This window comes from Peromyscus leucopus, chromosome 1 (assembly GCF_004664715.2).
Source record: "Peromyscus leucopus breed LL Stock chromosome 1, UCI_PerLeu_2.1, whole genome shotgun sequence".
NCBI lineage: Eukaryota > Metazoa > Chordata > Mammalia > Rodentia > Cricetidae > Peromyscus > Peromyscus leucopus.
This window is the reverse complement of record NC_051063.1, coordinates 74,027,592-74,054,016: the sequence shown is the minus strand read 5'-3', so window position 1 is coordinate 74,054,016 and position 26,425 is coordinate 74,027,592. Positions and strand designations below refer to the sequence as shown.

The 26,425-nt window shown below is 41.6% G+C and overlaps 2 protein-coding genes across 12 annotated transcripts in view; one reads left to right on the top strand and one right to left on the bottom strand.

Annotated features, from left to right (window-relative positions):
- The window catches only part of Ate1 (arginyltransferase 1), a 135,672-nt gene extending 127,499 nt beyond the window's left edge, over window positions 1-8,173 (bottom strand). For 5 of the 9 annotated variants that reach the window (XM_037209959.1, XM_037209986.1, XM_037209971.1 and 2 more), the window contains exons 1-2: window positions 7,273-7,454; window positions 2,704-2,767 (exon numbers count right to left, since the gene is read on the bottom strand). In XM_037209959.1, coding sequence (XP_037065854.1) covers window positions 2,704-2,767; window positions 7,273-7,378 — 170 coding nt within the window. In that variant the 5' untranslated portion in view covers window positions 7,379-7,454. Of the gene's footprint in view, window positions 1-2,703; window positions 2,768-7,272; window positions 7,455-7,793 lie in introns of those variants that run through there. The other 4 variants (XM_037209967.1, XM_028868163.2, XM_028868170.2 and 1 more) reach the window with 4 other exon arrangements.
- On the top strand, window positions 7,519-24,763 carry LOC114692458 (putative uncharacterized protein ZNRD1-AS1). 3 transcript variants are annotated; one of them, XR_003734423.2, is made up of 4 exons: window positions 7,519-7,624; window positions 9,693-9,804; window positions 22,483-22,558; window positions 23,790-24,589. XR_003734423.2 is itself a non-coding variant. In XM_028868203.2 (4 exons), the coding sequence occupies exons 2-4, from the start codon at window positions 9,773-9,775 to the stop codon at window positions 24,587-24,589; spliced, it is 915 nt and encodes a 304-aa protein (XP_028724036.1). In that variant the 5' UTR covers window positions 7,521-7,624; window positions 9,693-9,772; the 3' UTR covers window positions 24,590-24,763. The 3 variants fall into 3 exon arrangements, 2 of the variants coding, with proteins under 2 accessions (XP_028724036.1, XP_028724031.1); XM_028868203.2 differs by having other exon boundaries at window positions 7,521-7,624; window positions 23,783-24,763; XM_028868198.2 differs by lacking the exons at window positions 7,519-7,624; window positions 9,693-9,804 and adding an exon at window positions 16,544-17,703 and having other exon boundaries at window positions 23,783-24,763.
- Window positions 24,764-26,425: the final 1,662 nt, after the last annotated feature.

Sequence of the window (26,425 nt, the reverse complement as noted above, 5' to 3'; positions counted from 1 at the left end):
TTCCTTCCCAAACCTTAACAGATGTACCACAAAGTCAATCCTCTCAATTACATTCTCGGCAGCACCCGCAACTCCTTCAGTGCCTTCATCTGCTACTGTCTCAGCACCACAGGGACAGCAATAAGGCTGTGTGTGATGAGGCCGGAGCACTGGCTCAGTGGCTATGAGCATGCACTGCTTTTGCAGAGGATCCAAGTTCAGTTCCCAGCACTCAAAACCCCATTATTCCAGCTCCAAAGGCTCCGACACCTCTCGCCTCTGCAGGTACCTGCATTCACCTGTACATTGCACCACTCAGACACATACCTATACACATAATTTTTAAAATATTTTTAAAATTAAAAAAGAAATGCCCATGATGCTGTGGGACAGATGGACCTTGCTCAGGGTGACACACACAAGTGCTAGCATAAAGTACCACAAAACAAGCTTCATTTATAGGCACTGTAGGCCTACTGGTGGTAGAACCACTGATTCATTTCTCAAGCCAGGAACCTGAGGGTCATTTTAGACTATTGTTACCATATTGTATGCTGAAGACATCATGACTCTGACTCACCACCATATCTTACTAGAAAGATTTCTATGTGTAAAATATATCTTAAATTTGTCATCTCTTCATTTCCACTAACATAAGACAGAAGCCCTTGTTTCTTCTCTGGAACTCTGTCTTCCTGCCTCCATGAGTGTCCTCTCAAATACCTCTCTGACTTATAAATGAACCTTTCTAAAACAAATTTCCTCACCTCACTCTCATATAAAATCGCTGAATGGCTCATTCTTACCTTAACAAGGATCCTTGTCATGTCATCCAAAATCCTACAACATCTTACCTTCATCTACATTTTGAGACTCACATTAAATTTAATGAGTGTTAACATTTTAATTGGCACACTCAATCCCAGCTTTAGAGAATACTGGCATTCAGTACTTAATGCTTCATTATTGTTTACATTTATATAAAAAAACTTTCCTTTAAGTTACTTAAAAATAACTATCCAGCCAGGCTCAGTGGTGTATACCTTTAATCCTAGTACTCAGGAAGTAGACCCATGTCTACACAGAAAATTCCAGACCAGTCAGAGGTACATAGTATACACTGTCTCAAAATAAAACAAAACGAAACAAAACAAAAAAATCCTACCAAGAAACACAACGCATGAACAATTACAGAATCAATTAATCAACTGGGTGTATGTATGTATGTGATATGTGTTTGTGAGTCTGTGTGCATGTGTGTGTTTAAGACAATCTTGGGTCAGTGAGATAGCTCCATGGATGAAAACATTTGCTGCCTAGACTGATGACCTGATCTGATCCCCAGAACCCACATGGTAGAAGGAAAGACCAACATCCCATATGTTGTCCTCTGACCTCCATATACATTGTAGCACACACAAGCCCATTCCCAAACACAAATAAGTAAACATAAAAAAGGAATTTTTTAAAAGACGATCTAGGAACTGGGAAGATGGCTCAGCAATAAAAGCTCTTGCTGTGTAAGCGTAAGGTTGGAGTTCAAATCCCCAAAAGCCAAGCAGCCATTTGTAATGTGGGCTTGCAGGAGGCACAGATAGGGAATCTCTGGAACAAGCTAGCTAGCTCAACTATCCAAAATGTCACATAGTGAGAGACCTGCTACAATACATAAGGTGATGAGCGATCAAGGAAAACTTCTCAAGTCAGCCCCTACACACATGTACACCAAAACAACATACAGAAACAGAAAGACGTGAATCTAGACAATAATCAAAACTCAGTAAGCCAGCAAAACAGGTCACCAGGTAAAGGTGCTCGCTCGCTCGCTCGCGCTCTCTCTCTCTCTCTCTCTCTCTCTCTCACACACACACACATACACACACATACACATACACACACAGTAATAAAATCTTTTGAAAACAATTTTTTAAATGAGTGCCAAAAAATTATATTAATTTTTGTTTTTGTTTTCGCTTTTTTGAGACAGGGTCTCACCATGCAGTCCCTGGCTAGCCTGGAGCTCACTATGTAGACCACACTAGTCTCAAACTCACACATATCCATCTACCTCTGATCTCTGCTTCCTAGTGCTGAAATTACAAGCATCAGACACCACACTCAGCAAAAAATTAGTATTAATTTTATAAGTTGATAAAGGTATGGTAGATAAGTTAAAAGGAAAACTTTTTTTTTTTTTTTTTTTTGGTTTTTCAAGACAGGGTTACTCTGTATAACAGTCCTGACTGTCCTGGAACTTACTTTGTAGACCAGGCTAGCTTTGAACTCACTGAGACCCACCTGCCTCTGCCTCTCGAGTGCTAGGATTAAAGGTGTGTGCCACCACCACCTGGCTAAGGAAAACTATTTCTTCTTAGCTATATCTGTACCAATATGCTTTCTACAATAATAATTAGCATGGAATCTGCTGTCAACTGTTTTGTAGAGGAGGGACAGCATGGAAAATTAGTGAAAGACTAGAATAATTCCAGTAACTGTCAAAGGTTAGTAATAAGCACACAAGGTTCATTATAATGCACTTTGCTTTATGTGTAATTTTTTAAACTTTGCTAATAAATTTCTGAGAAAATCAACTACACAAAAGAATATAATAAACATTTTTTAAAACTTCCTTACAACTTAAGGTATTCTGAAGGCGACTCTCACTGTGCAGTTATAAGACACAACTGAGCAATAGCAGAAAGAATCTGTGTTAAAGAGCTTTACCTTCTCCATCCTCGGTCTATAAGATCCTGATAATCCTGCACTGTCATGGAATGTGCCCACATGCCTGAAAAAGTAAGTACCATGTTAATTTGCACTCTTTTTTTAGAATTCTAAGTGTTCTTTAAAAAAAAAAAAAAAAGGTAAATTAGATCAGGTGTGCTAAGGTACACCTTTAATTCCAGTACTCCAGAGGCAGAAACAGGTGAGTCTTGTGGATCTCTGCATTCCAGGGCAACCAGGGCTACCTAGTAAGGTCCTATATAAAAAAATTAATAAAAATAAAAATGGCAAATTTAGACTAAAATTCTAGAACATTCATACTGGAGTAGTGAAAAATTTGTATGCACTTCACGCTGAACATTATACATACAACACAAACAAAAATAAAATATATTATTCTTAAGATAAGAAAGGTGACACAAACCTGTAATCCCAGAACTTAGGAAGTAAAGGCAGGTGGAGGCAGATGGACCAAGAGAGTTTAAGACCAGTCTGAACTACATAATAAATTTGAAGCCAGCCTGGGTAACATAAGACCCTATGTCCAAAAAAAAAAAAAAAGTCAGGTGTAGTGGCACCCGCCTTTGATCCCAGCACTCAAAGACACAGAGGCAGTTATATCTCTATTAGTTCAAGGCCAGCCTTAGCTACATAAGAGAAACCTTGTCTCAAAACAAAATCTATTCTAACTAAAGAATCAAATACATCAAAAGTGACTCAAATTCCATTTAACTGAAGATTAATAAAGTCTCTCTGACAGAAATCTAGATTCTCCTTGGAATTGGACTTCATCACACCAACTTTCCTTGGTCTCTCCAATGAGCTAACACACTGGTCTCACCTATCTGAGAGCTGTCATTTGTTCACTCTCTATTACCGTGATAAATAGCATGACCAAATGCAGTCTGGGGCAGAAAGGGTTGATTTCATCTTACAGTTCACAACCCATCACGAAGGGAAGTCAGGGCAGGAACTGGAGGGAGGGATCTGAAGGCAGGAGTCTGGAGACAGGAACTGAAGCAGAGGTCATGGAAGAACTCTGCTTACTAGCTTGCTCTCCAGGGCTTGCTTAGACTGCTTTCTTTCTTGTACACTCTAGTACCACCTGCCCAGAGGTGGCATCAACCACAGTGACCTTGGCCCTCCTACATCAATCACTAATCAAGAAACTGCCACAGCAGACTTGCATACAGGTCAATCTGATGGAGGCATTTCCTCAGTTGAGGTTTCTTCTTCCCAGATGACTCTAGATTGTAGAAAGCTGACAAAAAAAAAAAAAAACTAACCAGCACAAAAGAATGTCAGTTCTAATAATTGTTATGCATAATATGTACAGCACAGGCTTGATCAATAAAAACATATATAGAAATACTCATTCTAGGTAAGTAAACCGACAGTAACTCAAATCCCAAGGGAACAAAAAGATGATGACAGGGAATCTGACATTAGGAATATTGTGGAATAACTATGAAACTATGGAGAGAAAACAAAGATGAGGAGAATTAACACGTAAAGGGTATACTTTAGGTAAACTTTAGGTTTAAAAAGACAAGGATTTTTTTCTTCCTTTTGTAAATTAAGGAAATTATATCAGAGATATGTATAGGAGCATACTTTATAGAATGGCATGCAGATGGGGAGAAATGTGTCAGAGTCCAATAGAAATGTCAGTAAACCAATTCTTCCACGACCTATGCTTCATTCCTGCCACCATGTTCCTGCCTCGAGGTACCTGCCTCCACTTCCTGCCCTGACTTCCCTTCAGGATGGATTGTAAGCTGTAAGATAAATAAACCTGCCGGGTGGCAGTGGCCTTTAATCCCAGCACTCGAGAGGCAGAGTCAGGTGGATCTCTGAGTTCGAGGTCAGCCTAATCTACAGAGCGAGATCCAAGGCAGGCACCAAAACTACAGAGAAACCCTGTCTTGGAAAATAAATAAATAAATAAATAAATAAATAAATAAATAAATAAACAAACAAACAAACCCTTTCTGCCCCTGATGTAGAATATTCTTTTAAGATGTGTTACATTTGGGGTTGGGGATTTAGCTTAGTGGTAGAGCGCCTGTCTAGCAAGCACAAGGCCCTGGGTTCGGTCCTCAGCTCTGAAAAAAAAAAAAAAAAAGATGTGTTACATTTGTAGAACATTTGTTTTAATGATGCAAAGATGTGTTTCATTCTTTTATGATGCATCTGTTTAACTCTGTGAAGCTGTGTTACTGTGCCTGTCTAAAACACCTGATGGTCTAATAAAGAGCTCAGGCACTCAGAGGCAGGAGAAAAGATAGGCAGGGCTGACAGGCAGAGAGAATAAATAGAAAAAAGATGAGGCTGGAGAGATGGCTCGGTGGTTAAGAGCACTGACTGCTCTTCCAGAGGTCCTGAGTTCAATTCCCAGCAACCAAATGGTGGCTCACAACCACTTGTAATGAGGTCTGGTGCCATCTTCTGGCCTGCAGGGACACATGCAGGCAGAATATTGTATACATAATAAATTAATAAATCTTTAAAAAAAAAAAAAGAAAAAGAAAAAAGAGCAAGGGAAAAGAAGAACAAGAGAACACGGAGAGGAGAACACTAGGGGCCAGCCACCTAGCCAGCCAGCCACGCAGCCAGTAAAGGAGTAAGAGTAAAAGTAAGATAAACAGAAAAAAAGGAAAAAGCCCAGAAGCAAAACATAGATAGGATAATTTGAGAAAAGCTAGCAAGAAACAAGCCAAGCTAAGGCCGGGCATTTATAAGTAAGAATAAGTCTCTGTGAGTGATTTATTTGGGAGCTGGGTGGCAGGGCCCTCAAGGAGCAAAAACAACCAACAAACCAACCAAACTGCATTTGGTCATAGTGTTTATCACAACAACAGAAAACAAACTAATAGCTTTCAAATGGCAGTCACACTCTAATACCAGCAATTTTCTCATCTAAACCTCAAATTAAGCCTCTGCAGTTTGAGGCCAGTCAGGTCTAAAATAGGAGTATCAGTCACCCAACAGAAGAGTGCCCTACAGTGAATATTAAAAATGAAATGTTAGAAATTTATAATTATTTCTCTAGATGAAAAGACTTTTCTCCCACAAATATTGAAACACAAAACATTTATACTGGCCAATTACTGGGGGTGAGGGGGTGATAAGGTCTCCCTATTAAAGTATCAATTTCAGTCATATTTACTGTAGCATTGTCCTACAGATATTATAGTCAGAACATTAAAAGTCTGAAAAAGAATAGTCATCTATCACTCAAAGGCGGCCACTGTTACTATTTGAGGTGCTTCTCTTTGGGCCTTAATCCTCTCAGCTGTCACGTAAACCATCTGCATCCTGTTTATTTTATTTAACCCTATAATGTAAGCATTTTTCCACTTAACTGGTCTTTCATAACGGTACTTCTAATGATTGTGTAACTGTCTACCCAAGACCACAGCTCGCCTAATAACACACTGTTCCCCAATAAACACGTTTGGTTGTTGCTGTTTCCCAAGACAGGGTTTCTCTGTGTAGCCCTGGCTGTCCTGGGACTCCGTTTGCAGACCAGGATGGCCTCAAACTTAAGTAGATACACGTCTGCTTCTGCCTCGAGAGTGCTGGAGCTAAAGGCGTGAGCCACCACTGCCTGGCTACCTAATAAACACGTTTAATGAATCTGTAAACCAGCACACCATACTCCACCAGTCTTTCAAAATGCACAAACGTCTAACCTAAATTTATATTTTTCAGTTATCTCGTTTTCCACGTTGGATTAAATCGTTCCTCCTACATTCCGTGTGTGCCAATCATGACACATGAGACATTAAGTACGATGTTCAGTTTACAAACAAATCTTCCTTAAGAAACCTGAATCCTAGCCAGGTGGTGGTGGCGGTGGCGCACGCCCTTTGATCCCAGCACCCGGGGGGGCGGGGGAGGGGGGGGAGTCAGAAGCAGGCTGCCAGTTCGAGGCCAGCCTGGACTACAGAGGGAGTTCTTCCAGGACAGCCAGGGATACATAGAGAAACCCTGTCTCGAAAAAAACAAAAAAATAAAATAAAATAAGAAAAGGAACCCGAATCCTGACAGAACACCGTATGTTGACGCTATTGTGCTCTTCGAGGTGGGTTGACAGAATGGCAGGGTTATGAGTCCCTGATTAAATATATATATATATATATATAATTTATATATTATATATATAATATATATCCAGCAGATGGGGGGGCAATCAAGTCTAGCGACCCTGGTTCCCAGTGTGTTCTCCCAGGCACACTTATCCAAAGATGACAGTGCGCAGGTGTGCACGCACACGCCCCCTCCACACTGGCAGCTGGAGGCCCCGGCTCTCCCGCCCCCATGGGGGGGGGCACGGGGATGCAGGACAGCCGCCAGCTCCAAGGAGCCTCCCCGTCTCCCTGCCTCCCTTTCCGTCTCGCAGAGGCCAGCAGCTGTTCAGTGACCGGAGCGAGGGCGGAGCACACCCGGGGTTCTTCCCGATGCTCCACAGGCTGCGGCCGCCCAAGTCCCCGGAGCGTCACCCCGCAGAACCCCCCAAAGCCGCGGCTGCGGGGCTTCCCACGCCCGCCGGCCCCGCTCGCTCACCATGGGAGAGACTGCCCGATTTATTCTTGCAATAGCCACAGTGGAAAAAGGACCGGTCCTCAAAATACTCTACGAGGCTGGGAGAAGGCGCGCTCCAGGAAGCCATCGCCTCGACCCCGCCGGCTCAGCGCCACCCAGTCCCGCACAGCCGCCGCCGCCGCCTCCACCGCCCCACAATGCCCCGCGCGCGCGCGCACCTCGGCAGATCGCGCGAAGCCGCTCGAACGCTCGCGGGCCGGAGAGACCTGGCAACCTTCGCGACTGACGCCGCCCGCGCCATATTGACTGAGGGCAGTTGTCCGCTATTTCCGTTCCTCCTCTGTGAGGGGCGGCTATCATCTGAGACGCTGAGGTGGGAAGACCGAGATGGGAAGGAGGGCAGGCTAGGGGAGAGACGAATGGGGCCGGGGATGCTGGAGTCGGGTGACCAGCGGCCTCCACCCCGCGCCAGGGACCTGCCGGGACGTAGCAAGAGCCTGGCGGGAGGCGGCCCCGGCCCCCCCGGACGGCGGGACACTCACCACACGACGCCTTGCCCTCCGGGGACTCGCAGTAGCCGCAGCAGTAGCCGGCCTTCGGGCCCTTGTACTCCACCACCGAGGCCATGGCTGCCGCTGTGGGCTTGAGGGCCGGCCACGCCTCTCGGAGCTGGGGCCCGACCTCGGCAGGGCGCGGGATCCCAGGCGGGAGGGACGAGAGTGCGGCGGCGGGTGCCGGGTTCGCGCCTCTCCGCCCGCTCCCAGGACGGGGCCTCTGGACGCCAGCCTAGGTTGCAAGCCCCGGGTCTGCGCCCCGCGGTTTCCTTGCTCAATCAACAATCCCCAGCACTTCCGCGAGTTATCAGCCCGTTCTAGAGATATGGAAACTGAGGTTCCAGAGTGGGGTTCCCCCCAGTCACGTTCCGCAGGACTCGGGTGGAAAGTTACCCGCTTACAACCAACCACTCCGCCTGACCACCCGAAAAGGTTGAGCTGGAGTTTTTTGTTTTTTTTTTCCAAACCAGCTGCCTTAAATGCTATAGGTAGAAGAGCAGAAACACTCCGAGACAGTGAGGGGTACTAGAATTGAAAGAACTCTTAGCAGGAGCTAATTAGCTAACGATGGCCGGGTGGTGGTGGTGGTGGTGGTGGTGGTGGCACACGCCTTTAATCCCAGCACTCGGGAGGCAGAGGCAGGTGGATCTCTGTGAGTTCGAGGCCAGCCTGGGCTACCAAGTGAGTTCCAGGAAAGGCGCAAAGCTACACAGAGAAACCCTGCCTCGAAAAACCGAAAAAAAAAAAATTAGCTAACGATGAAGTGCCACGTACCTTTTAAAGGGAAAGTAGAAATCCAGGTGGTGGTTTATGCACAAAATATTTAAATGTCACTGAAAAAGAATTTCTTACTCTATAGGCCAAACATTTGTATAGGCTGAATTCATGCCATGGGTCTCCTCCAATTTTCAACCAGTTATAAGGAGCATGTTTTAGGGAATCAGGGTGTGAGGCAAAGTATAAAAATGAATGCATACTTCTGCCATGGTAATGTTCCTTAGCCTTTCCCTCTGGGTACCACAGTTTAAGTCTTGTCTGGCATAATTTCCACAGTCGACAATAACATTACTTCCCGTTTGCAGTGTCTAAAAAGTAAAATCACGAAACAAACTTTTAAAAATGGTTTGTGCCTGTCTTGCCTGCAAATATCAGATATGTGTGCCACCTTCATCCAGTGCCAGAGGGGGCCAGAAGGCATTGCACCCTCTGGAACCCGCCTGGCAGAGAGTTCTGAGCTACCATACATGGTGCTGGGAACCAAGTCCTCCTCTGCCTCCTGCCACTGAGCCTTCTCTCCTACTTGTGAATAAACTTTTTCAACTGTTAATGGAGCTAAGGATGGACTAGAACTCTGTACACCCCTGCGCCAGGGTCCACTGTGCTGAAATTGTAGGTGTGCACCACCGCACCTGATATTAAATATATACTAAATGTATATTAATATTAAATATATAGACTTTTAAGTTTCAGTGGTTTTTGTTTGTTTTTTAGTTTTCCTTTTTTTTTTTTCTGTGTAGCTTTGGAGCCTGACCTGGATCTCGCTCTGTAGACCAGGCTGGCCTCGAACTCAGAGATCCGCCTGGCTCTGCCAAGTGCTGGGATTAAAGGTGTGCGCCATCGCCCCAAGTTTCGTTGTTTTTTGACCCTAAACCTTAGGGCCTAAGGTTGTCTGTGTTGGAGATGTGTCTAGTTAAGTTTTGTAGTTCCTGGCCTGGTGACTTAACATTGTGGAGCATCATTTGTATTTCAGACAGTTGTTAAAGAACCTAAGAGATGACCTTGCAGTGTATAAGGGTAACATTGGAGATAACTTGTTGCAGCTCAGTGCCCATATGTTCATGAAAAGCTTCATCTGTTTTGTTTTGTTTTGTTTTGTTTCAATGGCAGGTTTAACTCTTGCCCGGCTATTCCCAGAGAAGCTCTGATTTGAATAAAAGCAAGCACATGTGGATTGACTGAAAAAGAGCATGCCGTGGACACGCCATGCCCTGCCCAGAAGGTGGGAAGAACGGCTTTTTGATCCTTTCCTAAATAGTAGCTCCCCTATCCCACACCCCAGAAATCAGTTCACTTTTTAAAAAAAAATTTGTTTATTTATGTGTATGAGTACTTTTGCTTGCGTGCGTGTGTGCGTGCGTACGTGTGTGTGTGTGTGTGTGTGTGTATGCGCGCTACTAGTTTATGTCTGATGCCAAAAGAATCAACAAGAGGGCATCGGACCCCCTGGAACCAGAATTACAGACAGTTGTGCTCCACCTCATAGATACTGGAAATTGGTCCCAGGGCCCCTGCCAGAGCTCCTAACTGCGGGACCATCTCTCTAGCCCTTAGTTTCACTTTTTCCCTTTTGAAATAGGGCCTTCCTATGTAGTTCTGGCTGTCCTGGAACTAGGCCAGACTAGCCTCCACTAGCTCTGCCTGCCTGGACTTCTAAAGTGCTGCAATCACAGGTGTGAACTGTACTGGCGTCACTTTTTTTTCCTTATTTCAGTTACCCAGAGTCAATCACTGTCCAGAATTATATAATATTCCAATATGTCCAAAAGTACACGATATTCTAAAATAAACAACTCAGAAGTTTTAAGTTAGGTGTCATTCTGAGTCAGGTGATGAAATTGCTTCTTGTCCCAGCCTGCCCTTTTCCCAGCTGCCCTGCCTGGACCTTCAGTCTGGTACACACTAGCTACATGTGGCTACTGAGCACCTATATATAGCTCATATCACTGGGGAACAAAATTTTTAGTTTTATTTAAATCTGAATTTTCCAAATAGAGTTACCAAATACCAAGCAGGAAAATGCCTCCAAAAAGCTACACATAGGGCTGATGAGATGGCTCAGAAGGGACAGGCATTCACTGCCAAGTCTCATCCTCCACAGATTTCATCCCTGGAGCCACACAGTAGAAGGAGAGAACTGACTCCCACTAGTTACTCCCTGATCTCCACACTTGCACAGTGGTAAAAATATACTGCCATGTGTACACAAGAACACATGAAATGATTTTTTTTTCAAAGCAACCCAGAGGTTTATCATACTCAAACTGCAGGAAATCAAAGAAAATAATGAAATAATAAAGTGAAAAAAAAAACCACATATATTCTGTATATCTGAATTCTCTTCAGAAACCTTGGAAACAAGAATGAAATATTCTAAGTATTCTAAGAAAAAGAAAACCTAGAATTCTGTATCTAGAGAACTTACCCTTCAAAAACAAAAGAAAAATCTAGACTTTCCCATGAAGAAATGTGTTTCTGGTCTGTCTGCTTTGCATAAAATGTAAATTCTTCAGGAAAAGGAAAACAATGCAAGTCTGGTGATTCAGATGTTCTAAAGAAAGGAAGAGCCCTAGGCAAAGAAAAATAGATGTAAAATAATTTGTTTCTAAATCTGAATTGCTTAAACATAATGATTGATTTGAAATAATAGCAACTTGTATTCCGTAATTATAGTTTATGGATAAGTAATGTGATAATTCTAGCTTTGGAAATGAATGGCAGTAGGCTTCTAAGGATGGGGGCTAGAGCTGCAGATGCTCTATCACAAGGTACTGCAGAACCCATACAGTAGTGTATTATATTTGTAAAAGGACCTGGATCCATTGTAAACATACACTACAGACTCAGGGCAACCGCTTACTTATCTATCTATCTCTCTATCTATCTCTCTATCTATCTCTCTATCTATCTACCTATCATCTATCTATCTATCTATCTATCTATCTACAATCTATCATCTATCTATCTATCTATCTATCATCTATCTATCTATCTATCTATTTATTTGGTTTTTCAAGACAGGGTTTCTCTATGTAGTTTTGGTGCCTGTCCTGGAGCTTGCTCTATAGACCAGGCTGGCCTCGAACTCACAGTAATCTGCTGCCTCTGCCTCCCAAGTGCTGGGATTAAAGGCGTGCGCCACCGATGCCCAGCCCATGCCACTGCCATCCAGCCAGGCAACCATTTTTAAAAAGAGAAAAGAAGTATAGAAAATATGCTAAAAAGAAAATGGAATCATTAAATAATTAACTAAACTTAGAAACGCAGGAAAAGAAAGATGATAAAACAAACTTGTGTATGTGTAAGGTGACTCATGCCTTTAATCCCAGTACTCAGGAGGCCAAGGCCTGCCTGACCTACACTGAGAGTTCAAAGCTTGTCAGTGCTACATGGGGAAAGGCTACCTTAAAAAAATAAAATAAGGGCTGGAGAGATGGCTCAGAGGTTAAGAGCACCGACTGCTCTTCCAAAGGTCCTGAGTTCAATTCCCAGCAACCACATGGTGGCTCACAACCATCTGTAATGAGATCTGGCGCCCTCTTCTGTATACATAATAAATAAATAAATCTTTAAAAAAAATAAAAAATAAAATAAAATAAAATAAAATGAAAATCTTATAGAAAACTAATAAGTATGACAACAATCTAACCAATAGTTACTTTAGATGCCAGTGACCAAAATACAGCAATTGAAAAAACCAACTGTCCCTGGACAGGCACACCTCCATGACAGGGTGCTTACCTAGGCTCTAAATCCAATCCTGGGTATACTACCCAGCCCCACAAAAACATAAACCCATGGATGTAGTACATACATGGACTCCTATCAGCTAACAAGTGGAGGCAGGAGGAAAACGCATTGAAAGGCCTGTCTGATCTACATAGTGAGACCTTGTCAAAATAATAATAAATGTTATCCATAGGAAACTCACTTTAAACAAAAATAGATGGATGAGAATGATGAGTAAAAATATCATGCCTTGAGAAACTTTAAACCACTAAATCAGTTTTGTAGACAAGACCCAATACCAATACAAATTAGGGATAAAGAGGAATATTACATAATGATAAAATGACAAATTATTCAAGGTATAACAGCCTTAAATATGTGTACACATAACAACAGAGTGGCAAAGTATATGAAGTATATACTGATAGAACTGCAAGGAGAAATATGTGAATCAACTTTTATTGTTGGAGATGTATTTTCCTCTCAGTAGCTGACAGGTCCAGAAGAGAACTGGTTGAAGAAATTTAAAGAAAATCAGTCGGGCGATGGTGGTGCATGTTGGAGAAATTATTTTGGCCACTCCACGTAGTTAAAAGGATATTTATTTAAGGGCGTAACTCACAAATTAAGTAATGGGTAGGTCGCAGGGTCTGGGGAAGGTGTATTGCAATCCAGCGGTGTTCTCCGGAGCTCTGCACAATCCACCTTTCACCGTCCCGCGTCCCGGCACTGAGAGAGCGCACAGAGAGAGCGCTGGCCCATCCAGCTCTCGGGTCCCCAGGCGCCTCCCCTCGCCCCGCCTCGTAGGCGTGGCAGTTGCCAGAGTCTCAATGGGGGTTGGAACTTCCAGATCCAAGCTGGAATGGCTACCCACTACAGGTGCACACCTTTAATCCCAGCACTTGGGAGGCAGAGCCAGGCGGATCTCTGTGAGTTCGAGTCCAGCCTGGTCTACAAAGTGAGATCCAGGATAGGCTCCAAAGCTACACAGAGAAACCCTGTCTCAAAAAAAAACAAAAAAAAAAGAAAAGAAAAAAGAAAATCACCAGTTGAATTGAACAGTATAATCAATCAACTGGATTTAAATTGACACCTATAAATTATCCATCCAACGAAAGCAGAATGAATACATTCTTTTCCAGGTCACACAGCATACTAAAATAGACTACATTCTGGATTATGAAAAAGTACTTTAAATTTGAAAGAGCAAAAATTATATCTAATATGTGCAGTGAAATTATACTAGATTTCTAGAAAACTCCAAACTAACACTTGTAAATAACACTTAAAGAGGAGTGTGCACACCTGCAGTCCCAACACTCAGGAGACTGAAGGAGGAGGATGTCTGTGAGTTTGAGCCTACGCTGTTATGTCAAAGAGCAAGTTCCAAGAAAGCCAAGGCTACCTTGTCTCAAAGAAAGCAAGCTAGCAAGTTTGAGTCAACTCTGAATAAAAATTTCAAAATATTAAACTACAGCTTAGAATATGTGAGATGCAATCAGCCACATTTCAAAATTTAAAGCATTAAATGAATACATTACAAAAGAAAATTTTAAATCAATAATTTACATTTCTGCCTTAGGAAATTAAAGAGAAAATTAAATCCAAAACTAGGAGAGATTAAAAATTAGAGCAGAAATCAGTAAAATTAAAGAAATCAAGAGAGAAAAATCAGTGAAACAAAAAAGTGGGTAAAGGTCAGTAAGTTAAAAATAAATAGAGGGGCTGGAGAGATGGCTCAGAGGTTAAGAGCACTGACTGCTCTTCCAGAGGTCCTGAGTTCAATTCTCAGCAACCACATGGTGGCTCTCAACCATCCATATCTGATGATATGGTAGATGCCCTCTTCTGGAGTGCAGGCATACATGCAGGCAGAACACTGTATACATAATAAATAAACTTTGATAGATAGATAGATATCTAGATAGATAGATAGATAGATAGATAGATAGATAGATAGATAGATAGAGAAAATACCAGTATCATAGGTAAGGAAGGGCAAGAAACACAAGGCCCCAGGGTTGATCCCCAGAAGAGAAGAATAAAAAATTCCTGCTGATCCCATGGACATTAATGAGGTAATAAAAGATTATTAATACATATTTGTGCCTAAATATGACAGCTTAGAGGGAACAGATAAATTTCTTTAAAAAAAAAAAAAAAACGGCCCTAGCTAGATTTATGTCAACTTGACACGTACCAGTCATCTAAGAAGAGGGACTCCCAGTAGAGAAAATGCCTCCATAAGATTTGCCTGTAGGCAGTTCTGTATTGTCTTTTCTTAATATAGTGATTGATGTGGGAATGCCCAGCCAACTGTGAATGGTGCCATCCCTGGACAGGTGGTCCTGAGGTGTCTAAGAAAGCATGCTGAGCAAGACAGTAAGCAGCACTTCTCCATGGCCTCTGCATCAGTTCCTGCCTCCAGGTTCCTGCCTTAAGTTCCTGTCCTGACTCCCTTCAGTAATGGAGTTTGACTTGAAAACTGTATAATAAAATAAACCTTTCCTCTCCAAGTTGCTTTTGGTCATAGCATTTAACTCAGTAATAGAAACCTAACTAAGACAGAAGTAATTGACCAAAAATCATAAAAGACAAAATAGGAATAGGCCTATATTGAGTCAATAATTTATGACCTTTGGGGGGTAGAAAACTCTGTGCCTGTCTTAGTTTAAATATGAAATGCCTCAACCCCCATTGTTCATGTTTATTTCAGGTATCTCACAACTATGAAAAGCTAACACAAGGCCCAAATGGGTTCACTAGTGAGTTCTACCAAATATTTAAGGAAAAAATACCAGTTCCTTGCAGGTTATTACAGAAGAGAAAAGCAGATGAAATATGTTCTAACCGATTTCAAAAGGCTAGCATCATGCTAGGAAAACTATAGACCATTATTTCTAATGAGCATTCATGCAAAAATCAACAAAATATTAGCAATCATGTCCAACAAGCTTTTAAAAAATGACTAAGCCGGGCGGTGGTGGCGCACGCCTTTAATCCCAGCACTCGGGAGGCAGAGCCAGGTGGATCTCTGTGAGTTCGAGGCCAGCCTGGGCTACCAAGTGAGTTCCAGGAAAGGCGCAAAGCTACACAGAGAAACCCTGTCTCGAAAAAAAAAATAAAAATAAAAAATAAATAAAAAATAAAAAATGACTATTATCAGATGAGGTTTATTTCAGGTACACAAAGCTGACTCAACATTACAAAAACAACAAATATAACTCGTCATATCAACAGGTAAAGAAAGAAAAATCATATGACAGTATCAGTAATAAAGAACTCATTCATGAAGAAAACTTTGTCAAACTAGGGGCAGGGAACTTGAACATCTACACACACACACACACACACACACACACACACACACACACACACACACACACAAATCCACAGTACTAGGTGTGAAGGCAAGAGGAATTTCTGAATTCCATGACTACAAAGAGTTTCAGGCCAGCTAGGGCTGCATAGTAAAACCCTGTCTATTAAATTTAAAAAATTTTATTTTTTAAATCCACAGTAAAAAACTAGATAGTTTTCCATAAAATTAAGAACGAAACAAAGAGGCCAGCCTGCTCTGCAGCACAAGATCCAGGACAAGCACTGAAACTACACAGAAAAACCCTGTCTCAAAAAACAGGCCTCGATTCTGTTTTCACAAGATGATGCCTCTTAGCACTTTATACAGTACCTGGCTAGTAAGTTTTCAGATGTGATAATACAGTGTGATCAGGTTCTGGGTATGTAAAGTTTTTGCTAGTAGCACATGACTGATCTGAGTGACGTGGTTTTCTATAAAGTTTAAAGTGATAAATGGCCGGGCAGTGATGGTGCCTTTAATCCCAGCACTCCGGAGGCAGAGGCAGGCAGATCTCTGTGAGTTCGAGGCCAACCTGGGCTACAGCATGAGTTTCAGGAAAGGCGCAAAGCTACACAGAGAAACCCTGTCTTGAAAAACCAAAAGAAAGAAAAAGAATGATAAATGATCATGTTAGGTTTAGAGAGCAAGTAAATATTAAAATATTTTGAAATTTAAATAACAATTTTTATGACCTAATATTTGAAGTATGTTGATTTGGGGGGTTTTTTTGGCGGGGGAGGGATTCCAGACAGGGTTTCTCTGTATAACAGTCCTTGGCTATTCTGGAACTCGCTTTGTAGACCGGGCTGGCCTTAAACTCACAGAGTTTCGCCTGGCTCTGCCTCCAGAGTGCTGGGATTAAAGGCGTGCGCCACTACTGTGCAGCGTGATTTTTTTAAACTTAAGACACACATATCTACTTTCAGAGCCTTGCTTCTGGATGCTCGTTTGGAGCCTGCAGTTTCAAGTACTTGTTTGTAGACAGCATATTTTGAGAGGGACAGATGTCTACTAAATAAAAAGCAAGGTCGTGGTTGATTACAAACTCTCCTTTTCACGTTGTATTTCTAAGAGCTAGAAATATCTCAATGGACTACAGGATAATTTTGTTGGGGTGAATAATTTCCACACATAAAATGTCATGAATTTAGTATGATTTTAATTAATTTGTATTTTAACACTGAGTTTTCTGCTTCCTTGTCTTTAAATGCTGGTCACTTATCAGTATAAGTTAAATACTGTGACTAAAGATACAATAAAACCTCTATCAAAGCAGTATTTAGCTGAGTGATATACCAGCTAATATATGACACCATATGACTGGACCATCAGCATATACATCTAGCCTCCAACAACACAGATATGTATGATCAAGTATTTCTACTGGTTCCATTCACATGGAGTTTGTACAGTTTATGTTCTAAAGCACAAAAAATTGACAAGATGCTATTAGAAACTGTTTTTGACTACATATACTGTAGTTGAATTCCTATGTCTTAAGAAATGGTTCCTTCTAGTTGCTGACAGCTCACACAAAGGGAAGTCCATTTCCTGCCAACAGACTATATCGTCATATACCACCTCATAGTAGGCTCCTTCTGTGATAGTGATGACACACAGAAAGTGGTGACTGCTTTGCGTTGCCTTAGAAATCAACCCAAGGCATCCTCAAGGATCAACAGTAGGTAGTTGAAAATCTGAATTGAGGGCAGAAATTCCGTGGTTAGAAACCAGTTCTTTGCAGAATAGAGAATGAGAAATCAGAGCTCAGGGCAGAAGGGGCTGGGAGGAAGAATGAAGAGCAAAGAAACTGTTCATGGAGCTGGCAAATAGCAGGACAATGGCTGAAGCCAGGAACACCGTGGAGAAAGAGCCTCAGACTGCAGAGCCAGCACAAGTGAGCACGAGGGCTTTGAGGAGAACATGCATTGCAAGACTACCACCGCAGAATGGACCGCCGCCGAGAGCTGTCATCTCACAGCCGCCCATGGTGGCAGACTCAGAGTGGTTTGGTCTGAGTGCAGAGGAACAGTAAGTGTTCCCTCCCTTTGGGATGTAGGCAAAAGAATCTATGTCTGTATCTGGGAACAAATGGAGTCCCGTAGGACTCAACTGCCTAAGAAACTAACACTAGGACCACTAATGAGTCATTATCTTTCATGGCTTCCATTCTCTTTGCCACATATAGGGAATAATGAATATGAGCCGCCTAAGACTGTGTAGAAGATTAATTAATTCCATGTAGGCTTCTGTAACACTACCTAGTGTAAATTCAATAAATGTTGCTATGGAAACATAAACTCTTAAAGAAGTAGCAGAAATGAAATTAAAGACAGGTTTTGTTCAGTTCTGTTATAAAAACCTTTTATTGCTGATAAAAGTGTTTATGCTTAAGTTGACAAAACAGCACTAATTAGCTTGCTAATCAGGTTAATGTGACTTTACTCCATCCTAAAGAACAATTTTCCTGTCATATTTTTCTTCATTAAGTTTTAAAACTTGTCTTCCAGTTGTTTTAAAATCTATTTAAAATGTAAATTTTAGACCCAGGCATAGTGGAGGCAGAGGTAGGGATGTTTCTATAAGTTACAGGACTACATAGTGAGAACCTGTGCTGTGGAATAATCCTTCTATACACTGTGAAAATGTGTTGCTCTCGGGGGTGGAGAGATGGCTCAGCGGTTAAGAGCACTGACTGTTCTTCCAGAGGACATGAGTTCAATTCCCAGCAACCACATGGTGGCTCATAACCACCTATAATGAGATCTGGCACCCTCTTCTGGCCTGCAGGGACACATGCAGGCAGAACACTGTAAAAATAATAAATAAATAAATCTTTAAAAAAAAGAAAATGTGTTGCTCTCATTGTTGATTAAAAAGCTGATTGGTCGATAGCTTAGGCTTGTCTCCAGCCAGCTCTTACAACTTAAATTAACACATTTCTATTCAACTATGTGCTGCCCCAAGGCTCATTTGCCTCATCTATGAACTTCCCATGTTGCTTCTTCCACATCTAGCTTGCAATTCTTCAAACTCTGCTGCCCTTCTTCTTCCCAGCATTCTCTCTGCCTCGAAAATCCTGCCTAGCTATCAGCCATTCGGCTTTTCATTAATACTGAAAACAACATGTTTTCACAGTGTATGGAAGAATTATTCCACAGAATTTCCCCATTTTGTCGAAATAAAGGAAGTTTTAACTTTAACATAGTAAAATTATATATAACAAGTAAGAATTAGTTACAATAGCCAGTCCACTTGTAGTAGACAAAATTAGAGAAAATATTCTATTATCTAATCTTTGTGAATCTAAAGTTTTATACCTAATTCACTGTTATTATAACTAAAGAAAATTATAAGTTTAATTATTTAGTCTTTAACTCCCTCAAAAGACTCCAGAAGGGTGTAATGCTACCTAATCACATCTGGCTGCTTGGACAGTCACCCAAAGTTCCTCTGTAACATTGGGGCATCCAACCTTGGCCTACAGGCCTAGTATATCTGATAGACATTTCTGAGAAGCAGGGAATTTTGAAGGAATGTCCTACCTTATCTTGGCAAAGTTTGGCAGTCACTTTTTTCTTCTTTTTTTTGCATCCTACTGGTCCTGTTTGGACAGTATCCTGTCAGCAATTGAGGCAAAGGAAGCTTCTTTGCCCAAATGGCTAGCTTTTGCTATAAAGAAAGAAAACTCCATACAGAGGTTCTTCGATGCCCATCATCTTCTTTGAAGTAGATTGGTGCTGTTGAGATCAGTTGTGTCTCACTATCATGAAAAGCCTTAGGTTATTAAACATATTAAATGCTATATTCTGTAGATCTCTGAAGTGTTTGAAGACTATCTAATATATCTGTGTATGACCTTGAAAAAAATACCTGACTATAATTCTGACTATTATAAATGACTATTAATCTGTATTTAATTATAAATTACATTTTAAATGAGCTGCTAAATTCAATACCCCAAACAAGAGTAGAAGCATGTATACAATATAACAAAATTAACTTTAAATTTGTATCAATAAACTAAAATCCATACCAATGTAAACTTTTGTGATTAATAGTTGCTGTTTGGATTAAAGTAGATTCAATAATCTACCTTTTTTTTTCTATATCATATCTCCCTTTTCTTTCCTTTAGAAACAGATCTTTGAATTTAACTTTTTTCCTGACTGTGACCAATAACAACTTGTAACCAGCCGCCCTTAAATGATAACAAACATCCATAACCCATCTTTTGAAAATGTGGGTGTCATTTTTTATAGATTGCTTCCTGATGTTTGGAGGAACTGGCATCTTTGGGGGAAACTTGAGGAAATCAGGATAATGATTAAGTCTTGGCTGGAGTATTCTGTGAGGCTGGTCCATCTCAGCCAGCAGCCTTGAATCTGTTTTGGATGCAGAATTCTGAGAAAACTGTAACAGAGGCATTTTGAGATACTAGATCACCTGGGCCATCCATTTTCATTGGTCTCTGGTCCCCTTGTCCTGAAAATACATAAACTTTTAAAAGTAACATACATGGGTGTATTAATAGACATGTATATAACACACATGTATAAACTGTGTGTGTTGTATACAAGTTAGCCAAAGATGATTTTTTATGTTTGAGCAGGTGAAGTATATATCACATGTCTTATGGTTCTTCTATGTCTTTATATCTGCAGTCGGGATTTTCAGGGAGTCTTCCTCAGTCGAACCTGATCATCCTTAACATTGAATGAACCCTAGCCTTTCATTTCCTGTGGAAATAAAAACATAACCTCTCCCCCAAAGCAACACACCTTTTGACTTCCATTTTGACGTAAAGATATTTTTTTTTAAAACATATAGGTTAGTTTAATCCAGCAGTTTTTATAATCCAGTGTGTCTTAGTAGCTGTCATTCAATCAGAAAGTTCAAAGACAACACAGTAACATACAGGATCCAAACTCACTGTGTATTTTCCATCTTTGTATGGGTTTTATCCTTTTTTTTTTTTTAAAGATTTTTATTATGTATACAGAAGAGGGTGCTAGATCTCATTATAGATGGTTGTAAGCCACCATGTGGGTGCTGGGAATTGAACTCAGGACCTCTGGAAGAGCAGTCAGTGCTCTTAACCTCTGAGCTATCTCTCCAGCCCCTGGGTTTTATCCTTTATATTACTTTATTCTTTCTTTAAAGACATTATTTTTTTTTTACAAATCAGAAAAAAAAAATTTTTCTGTCTTTTTTTTCATTTTTTTTTTTTTTTTTTTTTTTTTTTTTTTTTTTTGGTTTTTCGAGACAGGGTTTCTCTGTGTAGCTTTGCGTCTTTCCTGGAGCTCATTTGGTAGCCCAGGCTGGCCTCGAACTCACAGAGATCCGCCTGGCTCTGCCTCCCGAGTGCTGGGATTAAAGGCGTGCGCCACCAACGCCCGGCTCATTTTTCTTTATTAAGAAATTTTCTACTCACTCCACATACCATCCTCCAGCCCTCTTTCCCAAGCCACCCCACATCCCCACATCCCCCAAATCAAGGTCTCCCATGGGGAATCAGCAGAGCCCAGCACACTGAGCCTAGGCTGTACAAGGCGTCACACCACAGGCACAAGACTTTATTATTTTTAAACTATTTTTTTCTATTACTCCATACCATTCCCTTTTCTCTCCCAAGTCTATGTACATTTTTAAATACACGGTAACCCATTTAGAGGTTTTTTTCCATCTAGATCTATCTTGACTGAACATCTATGTTGTTTTTTCATCACATGAAACAAATCTTAAACTGCTATGCTAGTCACTGGCACTGCTCAGCTTAGTGTATGGCAATAGTGCCTGGTGGTTGGCACCTGGCTCCTCCCGGCTCAGTTCCCTGAGAACTTAGCCTCATGGGAGAGGTGGGGGGGGGTTGTTTACCACCCCAGCTCTCAGAAGTTGTTGGGTCCACAATGCCACCAAGTAGCATACGGCCCCCTGCTCATAAACCCCATGTAAGTGTTCTGTAGCAGGGCCTCTTAAAGAGCCACACCCACGTTTGCTGCTAGCACCAAGCCAGGAAGGTGCCTCTTAAAGGAGCTGTGTCTTTACAAACTGTCTTAAGAAAGAGAGAGAGAGAGACAGAGAGAGAGACAAAGAGAGAGACAGAGACAGAGAGAGAGAGAGAAAGAGAAAGAGAAAAGGGCTAGAGAGGTGACTCAGCCATTAAAGGCAAGATTCACAACCAAAATAAATAATCAATTTTAAGTGATAAGAAAAATGAACTAGGCCCAGCTGTGGTGTCGCACGCCTTTAATACCAGCACTCGGGAGGCAGAAGCAGGTGGATCTCTGTGAGTTTGAGGCCAGCCTGGGCTACAGAGTGAGTTCCAGGAAAGGCAAAAAGCTACACAGAGAAACCCTGTCTCGAAAACAAAAACAGAAAAATGAACTATTATAGTGAAGTATCTATTGTGGGAAATCTAATATATATTTATATGTAACTTCAATTAAAATAGTTTTATTTGAAATTTTTCATATCAAAACTTTTTTTTTTTACACCTCCTTACAGAGTTTTGTGGTATTTGAAACAGTAACAGCAACTCAGGCTTTCCGGTGTTAGAGAGTTATTTCTGATAGCTACAACCCCAAACAAAATACGGCTCCTTCTGTAGACTTTAATCACAGCACAAACATGCCTTCATTTTGGTGAAGACCGAAGTTAAACGTAGACAGAATTCTACCTGTTGGCAGAGAAGGGCCTTCTGTTACCTATGAAAAGCAGGTCCCAAATCAACTCCCTTCTGCAGTTCATTCCAGACCTTGTTTCCTGACATCTTTCTCCAATCCCAGTATCATTTCTCTTTTCTCCTAGACTGGCCTGGGCTAAGTGTTCTGAAGACCCTCGGATTGCAGTAGGTTCCTATTCCCCACTAGAAAAGAAAATAAAGGTGAGGAAATCCATTTGCCATGAACTTTGGATTCTGTGATAAAATCATAAAGTTTACTGGAGTAAAAAGGGCCCCAGCATTTTAGGGGAGAATGTCCTGACTCATGCTTAGTTCCACATTTGGTTCTCTGAGCAGTGATGGCTGGGCACTCTGGCTACAGTCATTAGTTTGATGGGCTTGGGAAGACAGGACAAACATGTGGACTCAGATAACAAGTGGGCTAGCACCCTGTGGTGGAGGCAGGCGAATTAAAGGAAAACATGAATGAAGCTGGAAATGATAAGATTCAAAAAGGTAGAAACTGGAGAAAAGCAAACAGAGAGATCAAATAAACCAAGCCTGCCAGGTAGTGGTGGTGCACACCTTTAATCCTAGCACTTGGGAATCAGAGGCAGGTGGATATTTCGGTTGAGGCCAGCCTGGTCTACAGAGTGAGTTCAAGGACAGTCAGGGCTACACAGAGATACCCTGTCTCGAAAAATAAGCAAACAAAAAACAGTAAACAAGCAAACAAACCAGGCCTGAAGTTGAGAGGTGAGAGCAGGGAATTACCTTCTCAATGTGGCTTATAAATCGTTCAGTTCTCCTTCTACTCTAAATCAGTGCTTGACCCATGCACGGGAAAGCATCCATAAGAAAGGCTCATCATGCTCTACCTTACAGACAGACGAGTAAGGCTAGTAAGTCTAATAAGGGCAGCCCTAAGGTTGGGAGACAAAAATACAGGGATATTCAGCAAATGAGATAGCAGAGGGGTAAAAGCCGAGGATGTGAATGAAGTAAGGAAGAGTCTCTCTTGTTTGAAGACCATTTGTGCTAAGGGGTACTTTATGCTGATCTAAGTAACACAGTAGGCAGTTCTGATGACAGAGGGAAACCCTTGAAGCTCAACAGGCACAGGTGAAGAATTAGCTTCTGATAGACAAGAATGTTTCCAGGATAAAAGCAGGAAGGTGGAGTCTGGGATAGAGGGGTGGTGGCTCTGATGGTGGGAAGGGGGAGCTGCTGGGTGCTTCCATTTTCACAAGTAAGTCTAAGTCAGAGTCCTCACCTAGGACAGAACATGGTCTGGGTGTGAGGGGTAGGAGGGTAGGAGGCTTAAAGGGGGAGAAAGTCAGACCCAAACTGGGTGTGGTATAAGAGTGCCAGACATTGAGAGCTGTACTATGGAACTAAAATAAAGGACATCCAACTTAAAAAGTTCTGATTACTCCCTCTCACAAGCGTTTAGGTGGCACCCATTCTTCACGAGCGAGAAAACTGTTAGTCCAGGAGTTACAACAGGAGAGTGAAACAGTTGATAAACTTAAGACCATGTCTTTTGACTTCCGGTTTGCTAAAGCAGATTCCTACTACTATCAACAACATCAAGAAATGATCAAAGAAGCATGGAATTATACACCAGATTCAGAATGGAACATTAACCCAGAGGAAGAGAAGAAGTCAAGAAGAAAAACATCAGACAATGAAAAAAAATGGGACTATCTAGTATCTGAGAGAGAAATAAATCACATAGAAAAACACATACTGAGAGCTGAGCGGGCTAGAGGCCTCAGAGACAACAAATATAGACTACTCCCTGAGAGAATTCCAAGTGAAACACTTTCCCCAAAACCATTAATACAAGAAGATGAAAAGAATAAAAATATCCAGAAAACATACAAAGCTGTACCCCAAAAGCCCAAAGTAGCATGGGCAAAGGAGCAGATGAAGCGACATAAAGACCGAATGATTCGAGCGAGAGAACTCACAGAACAGAAGAATGATGAAAAGAAGACTCAAAAATTCCCCAGCCATGGTCGTCCTCTCTTCAAATCACGAGTGAAGAAGGAGGAAAAGAAAGAGTTTGAAAAGGTCACAGCTTATCCTATCTACCAGCCTTCCCAGGAAAAACTTATAGAGGTGACTATTCTGATGGAAAAGTCGAAAGTGGATAAAATACAAAAACCACTCCACAGAGAGCTCTTGAGTATGCCACCATTTCTGAAAAGTCAACTAGAAAAGAAAACAAAGCTTAAATTATTTCCTTGATGATTGTATTTCTTTCTTAGAGTATTTTATAGTAATTAGTACAATGAAATCATGGAACACAGACATCTAAGGGGGAAATGGCAGCTCTAGACATACATATTAGAAAAGCACAGTATTGAGGCCACAGGTTGTTCAATTCTATTCTTATGGTACTCACTGGTCAGGGCTAAGGAGTAAGAACATGAAATGAGGACAGATGGCAGCTAATGGCATAGGATTGGGGGAGGGGTGCTCTAGAGTATTTTTTGGTGATGGCTGCATGCCCCAATAATTTTAAGGCACTGAATCATGTCCTAATTGGATGAGTTGGATTGAGGATGCACTCTCAGCAAAGCTGTTCTGACAGAAGGAAAGGACAGCTAGTGTTTAGAGAAGAGGAATCAATCCTGAAAATAAAGGGCCGACCATCCTGCAAGGTTCTAAACATTAGAGTTTACACTTTTAAATTCCTGAAGGCAAGGTAGCTTTTTATACAGGCTAAAGTGCTTTTTATGCAAGCCTGACAACCTGAGTTCAGATCCCCAGAACTCATGTAAAAACCAGACATGGGTGCACATGTCTAATCCCAGTACTCCAATAGCAAGATAGAAGGTGGAAACCAAAGTCCACAGAAACTCATGGACAGTAAGTAGTGCACAGTACAGCAGCAAACAAAAGAAACCCTGACTCAAACAAGGTGGCCAGAGAGGACTGGGACCCAAGGTTACCCTCTAACCACCAAATGTGTACTGTGGTACACACGTGCCCTTAACATATACATGCCTCATATACACACATACACAAAAATAAATAAAATCTTGAAGGCAGAGATAATCACTAGGAATTGGCAAGAGGTTTGAATGGACAAAACAATGGATACTTCATAGATGTCTGGGCAGAGCCTGAGCAAGATGGACAAAAAGACTACAAGGGAAGTAGTGATGGGGGGAGGGGAGGAGTTTACAGAATGAACTTGCCTGCGAAATATGGTAAAAATTCTGGTACAGAGATTTTAAGATTTGGGAAATTGTTTTATTACATGTTTTTAAATGGCCAATAATCACTTAACATAGCTCTAGCCTCTTTAAACACAAAATTCCGAGACTCTTCCCTTATAGTATAAATACATTATGGTAAAAAGCAAAGGAGTAGAAGAGTGGGAGGGAACCAGGGAGAGAGAAACTCTAAGAACGTAGATCTAAGGGGTAAAATTTCACATCAAATACAGCATTACCCATTGGAGTTAATTTGGAAAGCAACTGGTAAAAGTGCAAAGTGGTAAAACTGGGAAAGGAGCTACTCCGCCAGGGTTTTGAAACATTTCCAAATGATTGTATTAAATTCTTAGGTATTACTTTGTGTGTGTATTATCACGGGAAGGGGGCACGTCACACAGCACACATGTGGGGGTCAGAGTTGTAGAGCTGATTCTCTCCCTCCTTGACATGGGGATGAAGCATTCATTCCCTGAACCATCTTACCAGCCGCCAAGTGTGGTTTTTGGTTTTGGTTTTTTTTTGGAACAGGGTTTCTCTGTATAACAGCTCTGGCTATCCTGGAACTCACTCTGTAAACCAGGCTGGTCTCGAACTCACAGAAACTCACCTCCTCTGCCTATGCCTGAGTGCTGGGATTAAAGGTGTGCACCATCACACACCCCCACTCCCCACCCCCGCCAAGCGATTCTTATTTAAAGAGGTAAGATGGCAATCACAGGACTTTGTATGGATTGTTTTAAAGAGAGAAGCATGGTGAAGGAAAACACCAGACCAAGTAGAAGAGATGACTGATAGGGCTGTCTCCTGGGACAGAGGAAGACCTTGAACCCAGACCTTTCCTGAAAAAGTGCCTGCAAGA

Bases quoted from the DNA above. Each gene is read 5' to 3' on its own strand.
- LOC114692458 (XM_028868198.2), top strand. From the start codon at position 17,489: ATGGAGCTGGCAAATAGCAGGACAATGGCTGAAGCCAGGAACACCGTG. The intron at 17,704-22,482 runs GTAAGTGTTCCC...CTTTTCTCCTAG, and splicing joins GGTCTGAGTGCAGAGGAACA to ACTGGCCTGGGCTAAGTGTT. The intron at 22,559-23,782 runs GTGAGGAAATCC...CCCTCTCACAAG, and splicing joins CACTAGAAAAGAAAATAAAG to CGTTTAGGTGGCACCCATTC.